General features: G+C 47.6%; 1 protein-coding gene across 1 annotated transcript in view; it reads right to left on the bottom strand.

The window, feature by feature from the left end:
- Positions 1-6,574, bottom strand: part of ENPP7 (ectonucleotide pyrophosphatase/phosphodiesterase 7) — a 68,768-nt gene extending 62,194 nt beyond the window's left edge. Inside the window, exons 1-4 of the mRNA XM_078654008.1 lie at positions 6,133-6,574; positions 4,923-5,068; positions 1,326-1,955; positions 861-1,095 (exon numbers count right to left, since the gene is read on the bottom strand). Coding sequence (XP_078510134.1) covers positions 861-1,095; positions 1,326-1,955; positions 4,923-5,068; positions 6,133-6,385 — 1,264 coding nt within the window. The 5' untranslated portion in view covers positions 6,386-6,574. The remainder of the gene's footprint in view (positions 1-860; positions 1,096-1,325; positions 1,956-4,922; positions 5,069-6,132) is intronic.
- Between the last annotated feature and the right edge of the window lie 11,713 nt (positions 6,575-18,287).

Genomic DNA, 18,287 nt, shown 5'->3' with positions numbered 1-18,287 from the left:
TGAGATTTGATGCAAAAAAACATATTCTTTTCAACTCAGCCTTCCTCTTGGTTTACACATGAGGGAGTCAGCAAAAACTCTCTCCCCAAGTGATAGGTTGCCTAAACTTAAAAACACAAACCTCTTGGTGATTTGGAGATAAGCCCCTTTGCAGTTACCTGGCACTGTATATGTACTGAGCCACTGCAGCCAGTACTTGAAGAGTGACATGATGAAAACGTGTGGCCTGGAGAGTGTAGTTTGTTCTTACGTGGGGCTTGAAGAGTGCTATTTGTTCTTCTTGGATGTTAGATGTGTGTGCTGCGTGTTCCCCTCCAGTTAGTATGAAACAGGGAAGAGGTTCTAGAACTGAGTCATTACTGCGATAATTCTCCATGTGGAAAAACACCAAAATAAACTGAGTACTGCAGGAAAGGTCTAAAATTCATAGAGTGGCGCAGAGACCCTTTTAACCCAATAGCCTCTGATACAATCATCCTGGTATGTTACCTGAGACAGACAGAACCTCTCTGCGTCTACTCTGTGTCTACCACTGGGTGGGTAGGGTTACAAAATTGGGCTAGCGCAATATCAAACAGGCTGTGTGCAAGACTGGTTATTAGTTGAAGGGATGAAAACCCTTCACAAGCAGCAACCACAAGCCTTGTCTGGATGAACCACAAAGTGACTAAATTAACGTGTGCTAAACCCTTCTGGTAGCTTAGCACCAAAGCAGTCAGGCTTAAGTTAGAGGCAATGCGTAAAGCATTTAGGCAGCACACAAACAGTAAATAAGTTAATGCACAACAGAAGAAAAATACCACACCAATTTAGAAAAATAGACAATGCGTGTGCTATGATTTCACTCAAGGGGCACCTACCTGTGTTGGGTATGTCCTCAACCAGCATGTTCCGTGTTGTCTCCAGTGAGCCATCATGGGGTTCAGGGCGTATACCCAGCAGCTCACACATCAGTGCATAGACATGCACGCTCTCAAAAGACTCAACCATCAGATTGCTCTTGAATGCCGGCCCAACAGCTCGGAAGATGGTCTTCATATCCATGTCATTATTGTCAAAGCCATGTTCCCCCTTGTTGAACTGAACTTTGATTCTCTGTAAGGAAGTAAAAAAGACCAGAGTGTTACCTCTACACAGTAAGTCTGATATAACCATAGACTGACCTGGGTGCTAAACTGGATATTTCTATGAAGGAGCCACCAGCAGAGGTACTAAATTAATGCTATAGCCTAAAAGAGAGTGGTGCACCCAGGTAAAAGTATAGATTGATTTTTTCTAAATCAAATGGCTATATAGTCAAAGCCCACCTTCCAGACTAAACTCACCCCATGAACCACATATCCAGGGTCTCCAAATACAACCAGTGGCAAGATCCTTGGGTTATTGGAATAGTGCAGTGCCTCAGGCAGCTCCTCTTTCTTGTAGACATTAAGATTGGGGTGGCCTTTCTTCAAGGCCTGGTAGACTTGCTCCAGTTTCCCCTCCTTGGGTAGCAGAAGGCCTGTGGGACCATAGTCCACCAGGTCGAATTCTATGTCTTTGAAAGAGAAGTCTTTAATCTGAGAAAGGATGATCTCGTTAACCTCAGGCGTTTTCATCACCCTTCTCATGCCGTGGTCAGCGGTAAGGATCAAGTTCAGCTTTGAAGCAAGGCCATAGCGGGTGATGCTGTTCCGGATGTGGCCCAGGATCCGGTCCAGCTGGCTCACCATCGCTTTCCGCTCTGAGGAGTCTGGTCCATACTTGTGGCCCGTGGTGTCTGGTTCCCCAAAGTAGAGTGCCACAAAATCCAGGTTGTCCTCTGTGAACCACTTCATGACTGTCTCTACATTGGCCTGCCACTCTGTTTCATTGCCCCATTTGTGGGAAGGGGATTCCACCTTCTTCACGTTCACCTGTTCATCCTGATAAGTGGCATTACCTCCTGGGAAGAACAGGGAACCTGTCTTCAAACCCTGTGGGAAATTAGACACAATTAGTGTGGCTTCAGCAGGAATGAACAGCTGCATGCACGCTTCCTTCTGCCTACTTATAAGTGTTCTCTGCCTCTAGAAAAGTATTTAGATTGGTTCCATATGGCTCAGCCACATACTTTGTCCACAAGGTTACCTTTCTACATATGATTTTGCAGTCTCTCTGTGACAGAGGCAGGCTCCATTCTACTCCTATGATGAATCTTCTATGGCTACAACAGATTTTTAACAGGGCGTTTTTTATACTTTGCTTAATCCTTACTCTGCCCAAGTCAAACATGTTTATCTCGGTGATTTAACTTTTTGATATTGTGCCCAGCTTTTTGCTGTGAAAATCTCATTTGAATGTGTGCAAATGACTCATTGGGGTTTCCTTCTAAAAGGTGCATTAAAGTGACAAAATGGCCGAACAAACTTCATGAAAAACCAAGTTCAAGCGTGTAGAGGTTGTTTAATCTGTTTTACTTGTAGTCAGTGTGTAACAGAAGGCCCTGCAGCCCCTGCAGTGAAGGGGTGAGGGCGGGAGGGGGTAGAGGGGGGTGTCTTGTGTCTGATTATCCCGAGCACACCTTTTTTACTTGGGAAAATCAGACACGAGACACCAACTTCTTTAGAGTTTGACAAAACGTTTACGGGCTCGGCAACGTTAAAAACAACAGACTACGGAGCCCCTGAAGAAGGGCCACCCGCCCGAAAGTTAAATGTCCAGTCATGAATGACGAATGTTATGATGAAAATAACATATGACTACATTCATTGGATGTAAATAATCAAAAAGATTGAGAAGCTAAATTACTGAATAAACAAAGAAATTTCTGAACACATGGACTAAATAATGTTTACATGACATACAATGTTATTGAGTGAATGAAGGTACGCACCTCTGGGACAGAGATCTGCATTAACTCACAGTCACGTGAGACAGAGACAGCCGAGTGAGAAGGAGAGGGTGATAGTGAGACAGTAATGTTAGAAAGGAACAGCTAAGAGTGATACGAAGAGATCTGTGTTGACAGATACAGATGTTGAGAGACATCTGAGAGGGACAGAACTGAAACGAAAGTCATTTGACACAGAGAGAGGCAGGTGTGTGATAAGGGAGACAGGTGAAGAAAACTGAACGATATAGAAGGGGAGACCTGTGAGGCAGAGACAGAGAATGGCGAGTGCCAGCTTAGAGAAAAGAGGAGGGGAGAAGGGAGAGGGAGAGACGAAAACAGACGAGGAAGAGAGAAGAATTGATGAAGAGACAGGCATGCTATAAAAAGGACAGTTGAATGAGAGAGAAAGAGAGAGATTCTTGAAGCATATGATGAGAGGAGAAAGCAGACAGAGAAAGAGGGAGGGAGGAAGGCAGATGAGAAAGAGAGAGATCTTGTATGGCCCTGTGGCTCCTTGTGGAGGTGGGAGACAGGGGACAAGATTAACATGTGGGTGCCAAGGGAGCCCCTTCGCCGCACCTTGCAGGGGGGCCACCTAACGTTTCACTACGCCAATGCTTGTGTTAAGCTACTCGGACTCTGCTTAGTGCTCATTTTTAGGGTGTTTAGAGAAGGGTTATTTAAAGTGCGTGATAGTATTCCAAGTCGGTTGGATTGGGCCTTACATGCAGTGTTGAGCAGGAGCTGCAAAATGTATTGGACTTTCTGTAACCAAGGATACTCTCTCCCCCTTTTCTTGGCTGTAGGGCTGAGACCTTGGGCTCCCACAGCTTCATGTGGTTAGGGTTTGTATTGGCTTTAGGGCTTGGGTTCCCATGGGTTCCCACATCTAGAGGTTCTTTTGGGCTGTATGGCTTGGGCTCCTGTTGTTTCCCAGGTTATAGTTTCTATTGGCTGTAGGATGTAGGGCTCCCAGGGGCTCCCAGTGGTTCCCTGGGCCAGGATTTCTATTGGTTGGAGTTTAGTACTTTAGTTCCCATTGATTCCCAGGGCAAGGGATTCTATTGGTTAATGTTTAGGTTCTGGGATCCCATATGTTCCTAGGGCTAGGATTTCCATTTACCCAAGTCAACTGATCACTAAGGTGATTTAAACACTGGGTGCTGCCTGTTCGTACCTAGAAACGGCCTACGGTCAGAAACTCTGCATCTCCACCTTCAAAGTGCCAGATGACAATCACTCATTTGCACAATCTATATCTGCTACTACCGCTTCATATACATTCACAGGATGCACATAACTACGAATTAACTACCCAATTCACCCATATAGCTACATCGACCACAAAGCCAACAACCACAGTTACACCATACAACCTATTACAAAAAAACATACTAACTGTAAAACCACAACACAAACAACTGACATGCACAATGCCATTTGCCTAAAGGAAATTAAAAATCAAGGAAAGGCACAGACTTATGAACACTGTGTTTCCTGATCTCATGTTCCTCCAGAACCCTCCGCACCATATTCAAACCACCATACAACTCATCAGTTACACCACTACTAAGCCCACACATGCACTTCTCAGACCTCAACATTCCCTAACCTAACAATCTTCCTTCACCACAACCTCTAGCTGCAACCAGACTAACGACCAACACACTGACACCAATATTCCCTATACCCCTGCTCCTCCTCCCAGACTGGACCACATATCCCCCTCAAAGCAACATGACACCAAGAGGAAAGAAACACAACAACTACAATGCTTATACATGGACAAAAAATGCTTCAACATTTTTGATCTACTGTCAGTAACCCCGCCAGACTTCAATGACGTTATCAAGTCCCACATGGAATATTGAAGCGTATTCATTAGCAGTCACCTCAATTAGTCTGCAATGTTGGACTTTCACATTTGTTACTGGGATCAACGCTAGGTAAACCTTTCTCCCTCACCTTCTTCAGAGAACAGAATGGCTATAGTCTAAAACCTAGTGTATAGTTCTCATTCACTATGAGAGGTGGTATGTGTGAGTGATTATTTCTTCGCACAGCATACCTGTCTCTGAGCAGTAATCCAGATGGGCAGGCTGCCGTTGTCCCACCACGAGGACACTCCCTGGGTTGGGTAGTACGGGAGCTTCACTTTGGTGGTGGTGTTGAAGAACATGTTGTGGATAACACCGTGGTTTTCAATGTACTTTCCTGGAGAAGAAGTGATACATGAGACACCCTGTGATGAAAGACACATACATGCATGCAGAGTGGGCTAGAGAAGGCAGTCGCTGTGATCAGAATCAAGTGCGTATAGACTGGTGAGAGTCGTAGGACCTGGTTTTGAGGCGGAATGTAATGGAAAAACCTCTGATTCTGGAGGAAGTGCTAACCCTGGTGGAAACCCACCAGGGGAGTTCCATCTACCACATGAATACATCCCCGTAGCTCCTGCTGCAGACTTACCACTACCTTGAGAAATGTAAGGTTTTTCCATTATCAGCTGTAAAATGGTCTTCTATAGGCAAAGTCAAGTTGCGCCACCAGAAGGACGGGCTAGGCGTACAATAGCTGCCATGTGGCCTACGTCTTGTGTGTTATCTTCAGTCAGTTCTTGTAGCCAACAACACATGGAAGATGTGGTTTCTACCCCAATGGTTTTCATTGTGGAAAATATACTACAATTGCCAGAATGCAAAGTGCTGTTGGCAAAAATGCCAGGGCTGGCTGAAAATTTCACATCTGAAATTGGGTTGCAGGTTGGCCATTGTTTGTTACCATTCTACCCTGCATTTTTGGGTCCTGGCAGGTAAAAATATTGAGGAAAAGTGTAAAATCTGGATTTTTTTTCCTACTGAAACACAAAGAAGTCAGTTAAAAGTATTTGAGAGCTGTCTAAATCATTTCAGAATGGCTGTTAGAGCAAAGGGGAGGGATTATTACTATGATTAACACAAACTATGTTTCACCTACTAGCTCTTGGAATAACAGAACATAAGCAAATGACCAGTATTTTTTCTTAAGAAAGGCAGCAACCCTACTCGATATCGGTGACTTGTTGGATATATTATTAACAAGGCCAGTCTCGGTTGCTAGCGCCAGGCGAGGCTTTTTAAATTCATGCCCCGGAGTACCACGCAGCAGTGTAGTGGATTTCTTCACTTGCCCTCACTAGAGATGGTACCCTCCACCTCCTCCCGCCTCTCTCACTCCTCGACCCCCTGCAGAGCCTAGACGGGCCGCCGCTACTCCCAGAATCCCGCGGGCTCACTCACCTGTCAGCAGCGTGAAGTGGCAAGGGCTGGTGATGGTGACGAAGGCCGGGGTGAGGTGCTTGGCTTTTACGCCCTCTAGCGCCATGGCATCAAGGTTCGGCGTGGGCACGTCCTGGTCGTAGTCCCACCGAAAGCCATCGAAGGACACGAGCAGGAGCTTTTGAGCCGCTTGGCGGGCAGGCATGGGGGAGCCGGCGCCCAGCGCCAGCAGGGCGGCCGCCAGGAGCGGGACCAGCGGTGGTGGCAGCTGCATCGTCCTGGGTAGGTCTGAGAGGGAAGTGGCTGCAGCGGAGCTGGCGCTACCCTACGCCCCTGAGCGGAGAGAGCAAAGTTTACCTCCCTATCTTATCCCCTTTGCATCTTTATACAGGTTCCCTGCTGACCCTCTTATCAGAAGATCCATTTATTTTTCTCTTCCTTTAGCACGGTCAGGACGCACTCTGACCGTGGGCGGGCTTGCTTCCAGAGATATCCGCAAGGCTTGCTAGGGTTGCCAAACTTGCCACACACGGACTAATATTTCACCGGCTTGGATGTTATTGTCATGCTATGATGGGCTGAAGAAGTCGTGAAACTACATTAAATACGATTTTTTTTCTTTGAAATATAAACTTAAAAAAAAAAACCACTAGAGAAAAATGTAAAACAATAATGGTGTTTTCTCAAGAGACTCAGTTTGTTAAAAAAGAATACAAAATTTTCTAGCTATCGCGACAAGAATTTTAGATTCTATTAAGGACACGGAGGCGAGGATTATGCTTTCTCATTTCTTTACTGCACAAAACAGCAGCCAATGAAAATGAAAACTACAATGTAAAAAACAACATTTCCCATGAGGCTTTGAACCACGCCTCTCATACAACAACCAATCACAGTGTCCATAAACATATATAGTATCGAGACACTAATCTGGCCTCCTCTTTCTTTGCGCGAACAGTCTTATCACAGTGAACAAAAGTCTTAACTCTCAACGGAGAGAACAGACCCGTAGGAAATCCCAAACGTAGAAAATCCAGAACCACTGGGAATCATCCTCCACCAGGAAAGGACAACACCATCCACAGGAGGCAGTTAACTTTTGTTGGAATCATTTCCTGAAACAGAAAAAGAAGTTTGAGAAAAGAAGCCCACAAATCCTACTTCTCAGAGGGTGGGTATAAAGTTGTTAAACAACATCATCTCAAGACAACTTTACAGTTACATAACTGTCCCAACGGGTGGGATAATCCTCGCCTCCGTGTCCTTAATAGAATCTAAAATTCTTGTCGCGATAGCTAGAAAATTTTGTATTCTATGGCAGGACCGGAGGCTTCTGATTATGCTGGTTCAAAGCTCACATTAAAGCTCGTCAATCACAGCATCAGAAACATGAGGAATCGGTTTATAATAAAACACCTTAAACATAGAATCTGAAGACCAGTCAGCTGCCCTTAGGATATCCTCCAAGCGAGAACCCAGTAAATAGGCTTTAGAAGCCATCGCACCTCTAGCAGAATGCGCACCATAAGCAGTAGTATCAATGCCGGCTTCCGACATAACCCATCTGACCCACCTGGCCAAGGTAGCAGCAGCGACTGGCTTGAATGGTTTTTTAACAGAAATCAACAATTGCCCCAAAGGATCAACTCTGTGTGCAACAGTACGCTCCTCATAACATTTCAGACATTGAAGAACACATAACTTGCTGTTGTGTGGAAAAGCGGGGTAATCAACTGAGCGAGACATGGTCTTAGTTCGTCTCGTAATGACAAAGGATACACCCTGAGGAGAAAACATCCTACCAGCTAAATCCAAAGCCCTGACATCTGAGACTCTACGACATGAAATGAGGCACAACAGCATGGTAAGCTTGGCAGAGAGTTAAGGACAAAGCACCATTATCAGGCCATGATTCCAACAAAGTAAGCACTTTAGCAACATCCCACATGGTGGAATACCTGGGCCGAGGAGGGTTGGCCACACGCACACCTTTAAGCAACTTACACACCAGGGGATGCATCCCCACCGGCTTACCGTCAATGTGATCGTGACCAGCAGAAATAGCAGACCTGAAATTATTAACTGACCTGTAAGCCAGGCCTGAGGTTGCACATTCAGATAAAAAATTAAGTACCTCAGTCACATTTGATCCCACGGGATCCACCTGTTTTGAAAGGCACCAACCCACCCACTTCTTCCAAGAAGCAGAGTATCGTTTCCGGGTGGAAGGAGCCCACGCCTGCTGCATAAAACTGGAAGCTTCTCGTGAAAGGCCTGTAAGGCGTTCGTGTCTCCGGAGAGCGTCCACACCATTAAAGTCAACTGGTTCTGCAGGACCAGTGGGTGGCAAGCCCCCACTGGATCCTGCAGAAGCGTCGGAAAGACCGGGAGCCGGAAGGGGAGATCCACTGACAACTCCAATAGTGTGGGAAACCACGATTGAGTCGACCAAAAGGGGGTCACCAAGACAACTGTCGCCTTCTGCCGGCGTAACAACGCCGCCACTCTCGGGATCATCGCAAACGGTGGAAACGCATAGTTCTTCAGCTGCCCCCAATGGTGAAGGAACGCATCCGTCCCCATCGCCATTGGATCCGGTCTCCAACTGTAAAACCGGGGAAGATGGGCATTGAGGCGAGAGGCAAACAGGTCTATCTGACACGGACCTCGCATAATCATGATCCGAGAGAACAGCGATGGATGGAGCCTCCAATCGCTGGAGTCCCGGAGAAATCGGGAATTCCAATCCGCCACCTGATTGAATTTCCCCGGAAGGTACTCTGCCACCATGGAGATCTTGCGATCCAGGCAGAAGTGCCAGAAGTCCTTCGCAATGTGGACTAACATTCGGGATCTCGTCCCACCTAACCGATTGATGTATCTCACTGCGGAGACATTGTCCATCCGAAGGAGTATACAACAATTGCTCTTCAGCGGTGAGATAGACCTGATGGCAAACGACCCCGCTAACAACTCTAGACAATTGATGTGAAGTGAGAGTTCGTCTGCTGACCACCGACCTCCTGTGGTAAAGTCGCCACAGCGAGCGCCCCAGCCCCATTGACTGGCGTCCGATTCGACTACCACATCCGGGGCTGCGCCGAAGATAGCTCGGCCGTTCCAGGCTGACATGTGATCCAGCCACCACTGAAGTTCCTCCCGGGACTCTGGGGAAAGAGGAATCAAGTGATCGTAATGAAAATTCCTCTGCAGATAAAAGATCTTCAGTCTCTGTAGAGCCCTGTAGTGCAGGGGGCCGGGAAAGATGGCTTGAATCGACGAGGCCAGAAGGCCCACAATCCGCGCCAGCACCCGCAAGGAAATCTTCTCCTTGGCCAAGGTGGACGCAATCTCTCTCTTGATGGACCTGATCTTCTGAAGGGGAAGGAGAAGTTGTGTCGAGACAGAGTCTATCAGGAAGCCCAGGAATTCCATCCGTTGATTCGGAATCAGCACCGATTTCTTGGTATTGATCACGAATCCCAGATTCTGTAACAGGGACGTCGTCCACTCCAGGTGAGTGAGAAGGAGGGACCGGTCCTGGGCCAGGAGTAGTATGTCGTCCAGGTAGACAATAAGACGTACTCCCATCTCTCGAAGGCGAGAGATCACTGGCTTGAGCAGTTTGGTGAACACCCAAGGGGCAGAGGACAGCCCGAAGGGGAGCACCTTGTAGCGAAACCAGCGCCCTTTCCAAGGAAATTGCAAAAACTTTTGATGCGCTGGGCAGATGGGGACTGTCAGGTAGGCGTCCTTCAGATCCAATCGGACCATCCAGTCGTTCTCCAACAGAAGGTCTCTTAAGAGATGGATGCCCTCCATCTTGAAGTGACGGTAAGTAACAAAGGGGTTGAAGTCCCTCAGATTCAACACAAGGCGCTGCCCGCCTCCTTTCTTTTGCACAAGAAAGACGTTGCTGCAGAAGCCCTCTGGAATGAAGGGCCCCGCAGCAATGGCCTGTTTTGCCAAAAGCTCGTCTAGTTCTGAGTCTATAAAATTCTGTTCGAGAAGGGAAAAAAGGAGAGGGGGAGGGGGAAAGGGCTGCAGGGGACAGGTCACCATCTCTATCTCGTAACCTTGGACGGTCCGAAGGACCCAAGCATCTGCCGTGAGACTTGTCCAATTCGTGACAAAATGCCGTAACCTTCCCCCTAGTGGAACCAAAGGAAGAGAGGGACTTACCGGAAGACTGATTATCGAAGTTTTTGTAACCTCGGTTGACGCCTCTGTTGTAGCGGCCCCTGAAGCCGCGGGATCTTGAGGGGTAAAATCCGGCCTGATCCGGTTCCTGCGTGTACCCTCTGCCCCGCCTAGGGACGTAGCCTCTTTGAGGACTGGGATTTGAGTAGCGGCCGGTCGAGCGTCCTCTGCCACGCCCGGCCCTACCAGAGACCTGATGCAACACACGCTTCAGTGAGGCCTGAGACTTGTCTAGGGACGCAAAAGTATTGACAAATTTCGCAATGTCCTTAACAAAATTGTCACCAAACAATTGGCCTTCCGCCAAAGGACCCGGCTCGGAAGAAGCCAACTCCACCAGTTGAGGGTCAATGCGAAGAAGGATCGACTTCCGTCGTTCCGAGGCAAGAGCGCAGTTTGCATTCCCCAGCATACAGATGGCTCGTTGAGCCCAGCCCGCCAAAACTTCTGGGTGAATGGCATCACCAGTCTCCTGTGCCTGAAGGGCAAGCTCCAGGATTTTTGCCAAAGGGCCCGAAAGGTCCAGGACCTTGTCTTGGCACGCCCTGAGCGCGCGATCAATCCCTTTTTTGGGGTCTTTCTTATACTTTTTCAGAAAGGTGGTCATGGAGGTATCAATGTCCGGTGTAACTGCCACTTTGTGGGGTAGATCGGGACGGGGGCACTCGGACTTCAGTCGGGACCGGACCTCTTTATCAAACCCTTTACGGAGGTGAGTCTCCAAATAGGCCGCCACAGCGGGAGGGGGGACCCAGTCAGAGGACCTGGGGTGGACAATATCCGTCGGATCAAAGGAAAAGGGCGAGGGGGTGACGGGGGAGGTATGTTTACGCTTCTTAGCGCGTTTGCGGGGAGCGGCATCCGACGAATCTGTATCGGTGCCCGTGTCAGTAGTGGTGCAAGTAGGGGACGGAGAGGGGGGGGAGGACACAGGTTTGCCAGAGGGGAGGGACACTTTAGAGTTATAAATCTTATCATATGATTGGGCGTGGGCCAGGCAGGATCCAGAGCCCCTTTCTTAGGGGGGGGACGAGCAGAGTCCTTGTTGGGGGGGGATATAGGCTTACCAGGGACCAGTAAATCCAATTTTTTGGTCAAGGGAAGGAGGGCTGATGAGAGGGCCTTGTCCAACTTGGCATCCAGCTTTTTATCAATGATATCTTCCATGGAGTCTCCCTCATAGAACTCCTGTTGACCCTGGTATTCATACGCAGCATCCTCCTCATCGCAGTACCCAGTGTCTGCCATCAGTAGACGGAATTCAGTAAATTCCAAACTCAAATCCCCAGAGGGAAGCTAAGAACCAGCCCAGGTAGGGGCGTCAAATTGGGGGGTGCCAGGCGCAGGAGCCGGAAATACCAAAGGACAGAAATAAAGTCCCAATCTAGGACTAATGGAGGTAAGTAGCCCTTTCCAAACAGAAAAGGGCTTTCAAAAATTATTGGCGAGCTTCCAGAATCACAGGAAGGTAAGGGTTAACAGCAGGGAGGCTCCGATGCTCAAATCAGTGAAAAAACGCTGCCAGATGATGCTAGAAATCGCCCTCGGCTCCTGGCCAAAGCTGCGTTGATCCCCACTTCAGCCGGGGGCAGAGCGTCAAGCAGGCACCTTCGAGAACTGCGCACGCACAAACCGGCGTGCGCGAGCTCTCAGAGACGTACGCGGGGCTTCCCTGGCTCCGGCGTGCGTCTCTCTCCCCGAGGGGGGGGCGAAACCCCTCACTAGCGCGGCCCGCTAAGAAGCGGCCGCTGCAGCAGCCAAGCAATGCGAGAAACGGGGAAAGCCTACGGGCGCAACACGCGCCACCCAGGGGGTCCGGGACCCAGAGCGGAGCTCCGATCCCGATCTAAGGGGTGAGACAGCACCGTGAACCACAGTAAGAAGCGCGACACCAAGCGAACAACACCCGCTAGAGCGGACGATAAATCATGCATACAGGCATAAAGCGAAATAATACCAACAGGGAATAGTCACAATCCAGCGCGCTAATTCAATATACAAAGGCATAGGCCTCAAAGCAAGCATAATAAACACATAAAGTATAGAGCACTTATCTGGGCTGCGGAGCAGCAAAGAAAGAGGAGGCCAGATTAGTGTCTCGATACTATATATGTTTATGGACACTGTGATTGGTTGTTGTATGAGAGGCGTGGTTCAAAGCCTCATGGGAAATGTTGTTTTTTACATTGTAGTTTTCATTTTCATTGGCTGCTGTTTTGTGCAGTAAAGAAATGAGAAAGCATAATCAGAAGCCTCCGGTCCTGCCATAGAATCCAGATTTTAAAACAACCTACTATTCGAGTATCAGGCCTTGACCCTTTTTGAACCCCAAAAAGGAACACACATTTTCTTTATTTTCCTCTAAGAAAGTAGTAACCCTGCCTGTGCCTCCGTAAGGCCGTGTAACCTAGGGCAGCCATTGCTAAATCAGGATTACCTCATCCACTCAGTACGACCTTTTGAATGATAGCCCTCCCAACTGTGACAAAATAGGGGTATTCTGCATTTTCAAACGTTGTACTCAAGTACACCTTCCGTGCTTTTCACAACTCAAGAACTAGAATTACTAGAACGGACCCTTTACTTCCTGGGTATGTTTCCTTTTCTCACTCTTTATTCAACGAGGTGCGCTCCCTCCTATTCATGCAAGCATCTGGTTGCTACATAATTTTTAAATGACTTTTGGCTATCATAACTTTAACCCCTACCACCTCTGGAAACGGCACAAAAAAGGCTATATGCTCATGAACCATCCATTTCCTCCGTGTCACTGTGACATATCCCTTTGAACAGGCGTTATCGACCTCAAATGGATGTCAGTTTTGGCTCTTACACACATCATCTGAGCTTCAGGCTGAAATTTTAAGGATGATGCAGAGACCCCAGAGGGAAATCACTCAGGTATGTCTACATTTCACAGTGACATGCCGTGCAAGGAATATGTTGTTCAGTCTGAAAATTGCCTGTCTCCTTCGAATGCACTCAAAGCAACAGAATCTGCCTCCTTCGAGCATTGTACGTGGGCAGGCCCTGATACGCCACGGCCATACATGCCACAAATCCACATCTATAAGCAGAGACAATTTGACAACATCTGCGACTTCACTAAGAAGGGGGCCCCTGACGGCAAATAATAGACAGGTTGGACAGGGGAGAACAACCAAGGCAATTTAAGGAAATCAACCTGTCTATAGGTAATATAACGTGTGCCCGTTAAGGTCACTCAACACTCAACAAAACTGTGCTAACATACAGCAATTTTTTTGGGGTAGAAAGTATATACATTTTTCTTTTCATTATTAACATTCATTTAATTCATCAATTTTGATAATACAAGTGCATATACATACGGTCCCACATTCCAACATTCATAACCAACAATCCCTCCAAATTTCATACACACTCAAACTTTCAACCAGTCTCAACATAGGGATCACATCTGAGACTTCACTAGCACTATGTTTAAAACGGTATTAGTATGCCGGCAACGTCTTCATGGAGTTGTGTATGTGGATTTTTGCATGTTCAGACCATTAAGGTTTTTTCTTTGTCTGGTAACATGGGGTACATTGAGAAATACAGACAACTTGCCCTCAGGAACCCTCTAAAACTGTGTGTATAAAGAGAAAGAGGAATGCTACCATAAGTGAATTATTTTCCTCTTGATTCCCAGAACCACTTGAGGCATATTTTGTCAGGCCCATGCCGCTGCTTCACTAGTTCATCCAAAATTTAAGAAGATGAAGAGATCTGGAAAAGTTGTAAATTCCCCATTTTAGAACATGCTTATATGATCCGAGAAATGTTATGATAAGGATGCCCAAATCCATCCACGTAGATTCCATGGTCTCTAACTTGAAAAGTAAGATATTGTCAACAACAAACTTTGTGATTTTTAACGATACAGTCGACTCTGAATTGAATAATTGATGGCTTCCTTTAGAATTGAATTTAGCCATGAGAGCAGACACTAATGCAACATACTGTTCTCGGCCTTGGTGAAAGATTTTCAAACTATATTTGTCGTTCTCCAATTTGGAAATGCTGGATAGCTTCCTGACAGGTGTCTCCTTCGATTATTTCAAGGCACCAGTCTTAGCCTAGGGAGCTGTTGCAGTATTGAGACATTGTTTCTGGATGAGAAATGTATTGTTGAAGGAGGATTCACTGTCTACATTCAATTTTTTAGGACAATGGGCCATATGTATCAAGGTACCAGTTAGCGATTCTGTAATAGCGATTTTTAAGAAATCGCTATTTCAGAATCGCTAACTGGTATGTATGTAGGAAATCGCAAAAAATTGCGATTCCTTAAAAATCGCTATTTTTAGTGCGATTCCTCCAATAGCGATTTTTTAAGTTAAAAAATCGCAATTTTGCGATTCTTTAATGGAAAAATCGCAAAATTGCGAATTTCCCAAATCTGCTAATCTGAAACTCAGGTGCAGTTTGATGACATCACAACCAGGAAGTGTGACTACCCATGCCGCACCTGAGTTTCTGATTTACAGAGTGAAGGAGTGTTGGAGAGGGAACACTGTAGTGGATTTGGAAAATGCAGGACACAGGAGACATGCCCAGCCAGGACACCCCCCAGCAGCAGCAGGCTGAAAACCAGAGGAAGAGAAAACAAAAGTTTTCAGAAGCAGAGTTGGAAGTCCTCATACAGGAAATGGTTACAAGCCATGATCTGCTGTTTGGAAAGAAATCTCTGAGGGTGCCTGAGACACGGAAGAGGCACATATGGGCAGACATCCAACAAAAGGTGAATGCTGTTGGGGTGACACATAGGAGTGTGGAGGACCTGCGCAAACGCTGGTACGACATGCGCCAGCGCTCCAAAGAGAAGGTGGCTACCAGGTTGGAGCAAGCAAGGAAGACTGGTGCAGGGACCTCCACTGCCACTGACTCCAATGTCAATGTCAATGTCAGAGTTTCTTATATAGCGCAACTTTTCACCGTGAGGTCTCAAGGCGCTTGCAGCACAAGGAACCGTATGGAAAAAGACAAACAGAAGAGAAAGGAGGATTAAACAACACAGGAAATCCTACTTGGGAAAAGCCAGGTTTTCAGTTCTCTACGGAACTTCTGGTGCTCTACGATGGAAAGAAGATGAATGGGCAGTTTATTCCAAAGTGTGGGGGCAAGGTAGGAGAACGAGCGTTGGCCATATCTGGAGGAACTTGTGGAGGCAACACTACTTCCTGAGAGCGTCATGGGTGTGGCTGACCTGGACAGCTCCGACCCCCCAGGACCAAGAGAAGGTAAGAGGCATGCCATCACACCCCTGACCCCTCCCCAACTATCCCCACACACCCAACAGCGACCCTGGGGCAGGATGAAAGTAGTAATCCAGTGCAGGTACACTAACACACACTTCAATGCATTCTGGGAGATGTAGTCACATGCACATTACATTGGTACATTTACACCCAGCAAGTCCCCAAATGCATGTGTGCATCGGGAAAGTGAAAAACAAGATACATGTAATCCCAAATAGTGAAATTTAATTATTGTCAAGTGCTAGTCAAAACAGAAAATAAATGTGTGCTTTTACGTCCACAGCATCTACTTTAAATCAGACAACAGGCAGTGGGAGACAGGGCAATTCCCCTACCAGATCAGCAGCTGCGGAGGAGGATGAAAGTAAGGACGAGGCTAGTCCAGTGAACCACCCCAAGCGCCGCAGGAGAATTGTTGTGAGACCACTACCCCCTTTGGAGGACGAGGGCCAGGACACTGATGGCGATGGGCAAACCGATAACACACAGCCAGAACCACAACAGCGCCACCGTGCAGAGCCAATGCCTGAAGTCCCAAACAGGCGCAAGTGCTGCAGATCCTGGGGATGGGTCCGTGTTTGCCGGGCTTGAGCTGAACATGTTACAGGTACAGCGCCTGCAAGCAAAAAATATTAAGTCACTACAAAGGGAAGTCAGGGCAGGCTACAGGAGCATGACATGTGCCATGGAGGCACTCTGTGGTGAACTCAGGGCTGACCTTGTAGCCAGGCGTAGGGAGATGCGCCTGGACCTGTACACACGTGCGGTGAACCGCCTGGCCTCTTCCAACAACATTCTAGCTAGACGCAGCATCTGCATGCAGCGCGAGGTGGTGCACAACAACCAGGACGTGGCAAGGGCCCTGCCCCAAATCTCTATGGCTGTAGATGTGCTGCGCGCAATCCACACTACAGGGCCAGGAGTCCTGACTCCAACTGATGAGGATGCCCTATCATTATGGAGCAGCCCCACCCCCCACCAACCATGGATAGGCGCCGTAGTGGACGTAACAGTAGGGCGACTGAAACAAGTGAAGGAGGCATTGTGCATCCCCAAACAGGAGCTTCCTCCCGCCAGCGACGCTTGTAAGGACACATACACGGGACGACAGGATGGGTGCAGTTAACCACTGCGCATGGACACTTGCCCATGAAGGGATACTTGCACTGTGCATAAACATGTGCTGGACATTATGAAGGACATTGTTTTTCACTCAGCCTGTGTGACGTTAACAATCCTGATGTTAAGGAATAAAAACACAGTCTGACAATTGTAATTTAGCATTGTGTCATTTTTTCTTACCTAAAAATAGTTTTGCGTAATCTCATCCCGCCTCTGGCGCCCAGCACCTGCACCAGCTAAACTGGCAGGCATGCGTCCTGGAGCTGGGCCCTCCACATCTGATGTGTCAGATTCACTGACCTCCACCGGTGTGCCTTTCCTGGTGGCGATGTTGTGCAAGATGGCACATGCAACCACTATCTTGCAACAGGTTTCTGGGCTGTATTGCAGTGCCCCTCCACTCTTGTGTATGCACCTAAATCTGCTTTTGAGAATCCCAAATGTCCTCTCAATGGTGCCTCTTGTTGCAATGTGTGCGCTGTTGTACCGCCGCTCTGCTGGCTGGATTGAGGTAGGGCGTTAGTAGAAAGTCACGAACTGCATACGCACTGTCACCTGAGGGGAGGAAGGTATATGGGTAGACACTGTCCTGCACATGCTTTCCTTAACAAGTGTGTCCACTGTTCAAATGCATTTACCTAGTAGATAGCCCTCGCCAAACTCCCCATTAGTGAGTCTACGGTGTATCCCACTGTGGCGGAAGATGTATGAGTTGTGCGTGCTGCCAGGGTATTTTGCAACAATGTCCGTGATGATGTGTTTAGCATCACATACCACCTGTATGTTCAGGGAATGGTAAGATTTACGAATCCTAAACACGTACTCATTGTGGGATGGGGGGATATTGCAACATGCCCATCTATGCATCCGATAACATGGGAAAATTGGGCAATTTGATAAAAGTCTTGTTTGGTCTGGTGCAGCGCTTGTGGGGTGCTTGGGAAAAATGTGGTGGGGCATCCTCTGTCCCATGGCATCAAGGAATGCATGGAAAAAGCGCGAAAGAGCACTTTGTGAAAACCCTCCTGCTGTGGCTATCATGCCCTGGAAACTGCCCGATGCTAAGAGGTGCAGGGAGCACAGGACCTGGATGTGGGTGGGGATGGATTGTGTCCTGCGTGTCGGGTGTTCAAGGAAGGGTTTGAGTTCCTCAATTAAGTCAAGAATACTCTCTTCATCCAGTCGGTAGTGTGTGTAGATGTCCTCCTCTGTGCACTGGAAGATGGAAATGCTCGCACGAAATATCCTCTCCTGGCGTCTCCTCCTCTGTGCAGCAGCTCTCAGTCGCAGCCTCCTCGCTATCACGTAAAGCCCAGACATTGTGGAAAAAGTCAGTTGCATTGTGGGCCTCCTTATATACTTTGCACCTGGTTACCACCTGCTCCCACTTGGTGGTAATTGCAATTCTCTAAATTGCGATTTTCGAGAATTAGCAAATTGCGATTTTTTGATACATTTCATTGCGATTCCTTAATTTGCGATTACCCAAGTTGCGATTTTCGCAAACTGAGGTAATCGCAAAATAAGGAATCGCATAGAAAATCGCAGAATTCTGCCTCTCGCAATGTAAGG

Source organism: Lissotriton helveticus, chromosome 7, assembly GCF_964261635.1.
Source record: "Lissotriton helveticus chromosome 7, aLisHel1.1, whole genome shotgun sequence".
Taxonomy (NCBI): Eukaryota; Metazoa; Chordata; class Amphibia; order Caudata; family Salamandridae; genus Lissotriton; species Lissotriton helveticus.
Note: the sequence above shows the minus strand (reverse complement) of the source record. Positions and strands in the feature narration are given on the sequence as shown.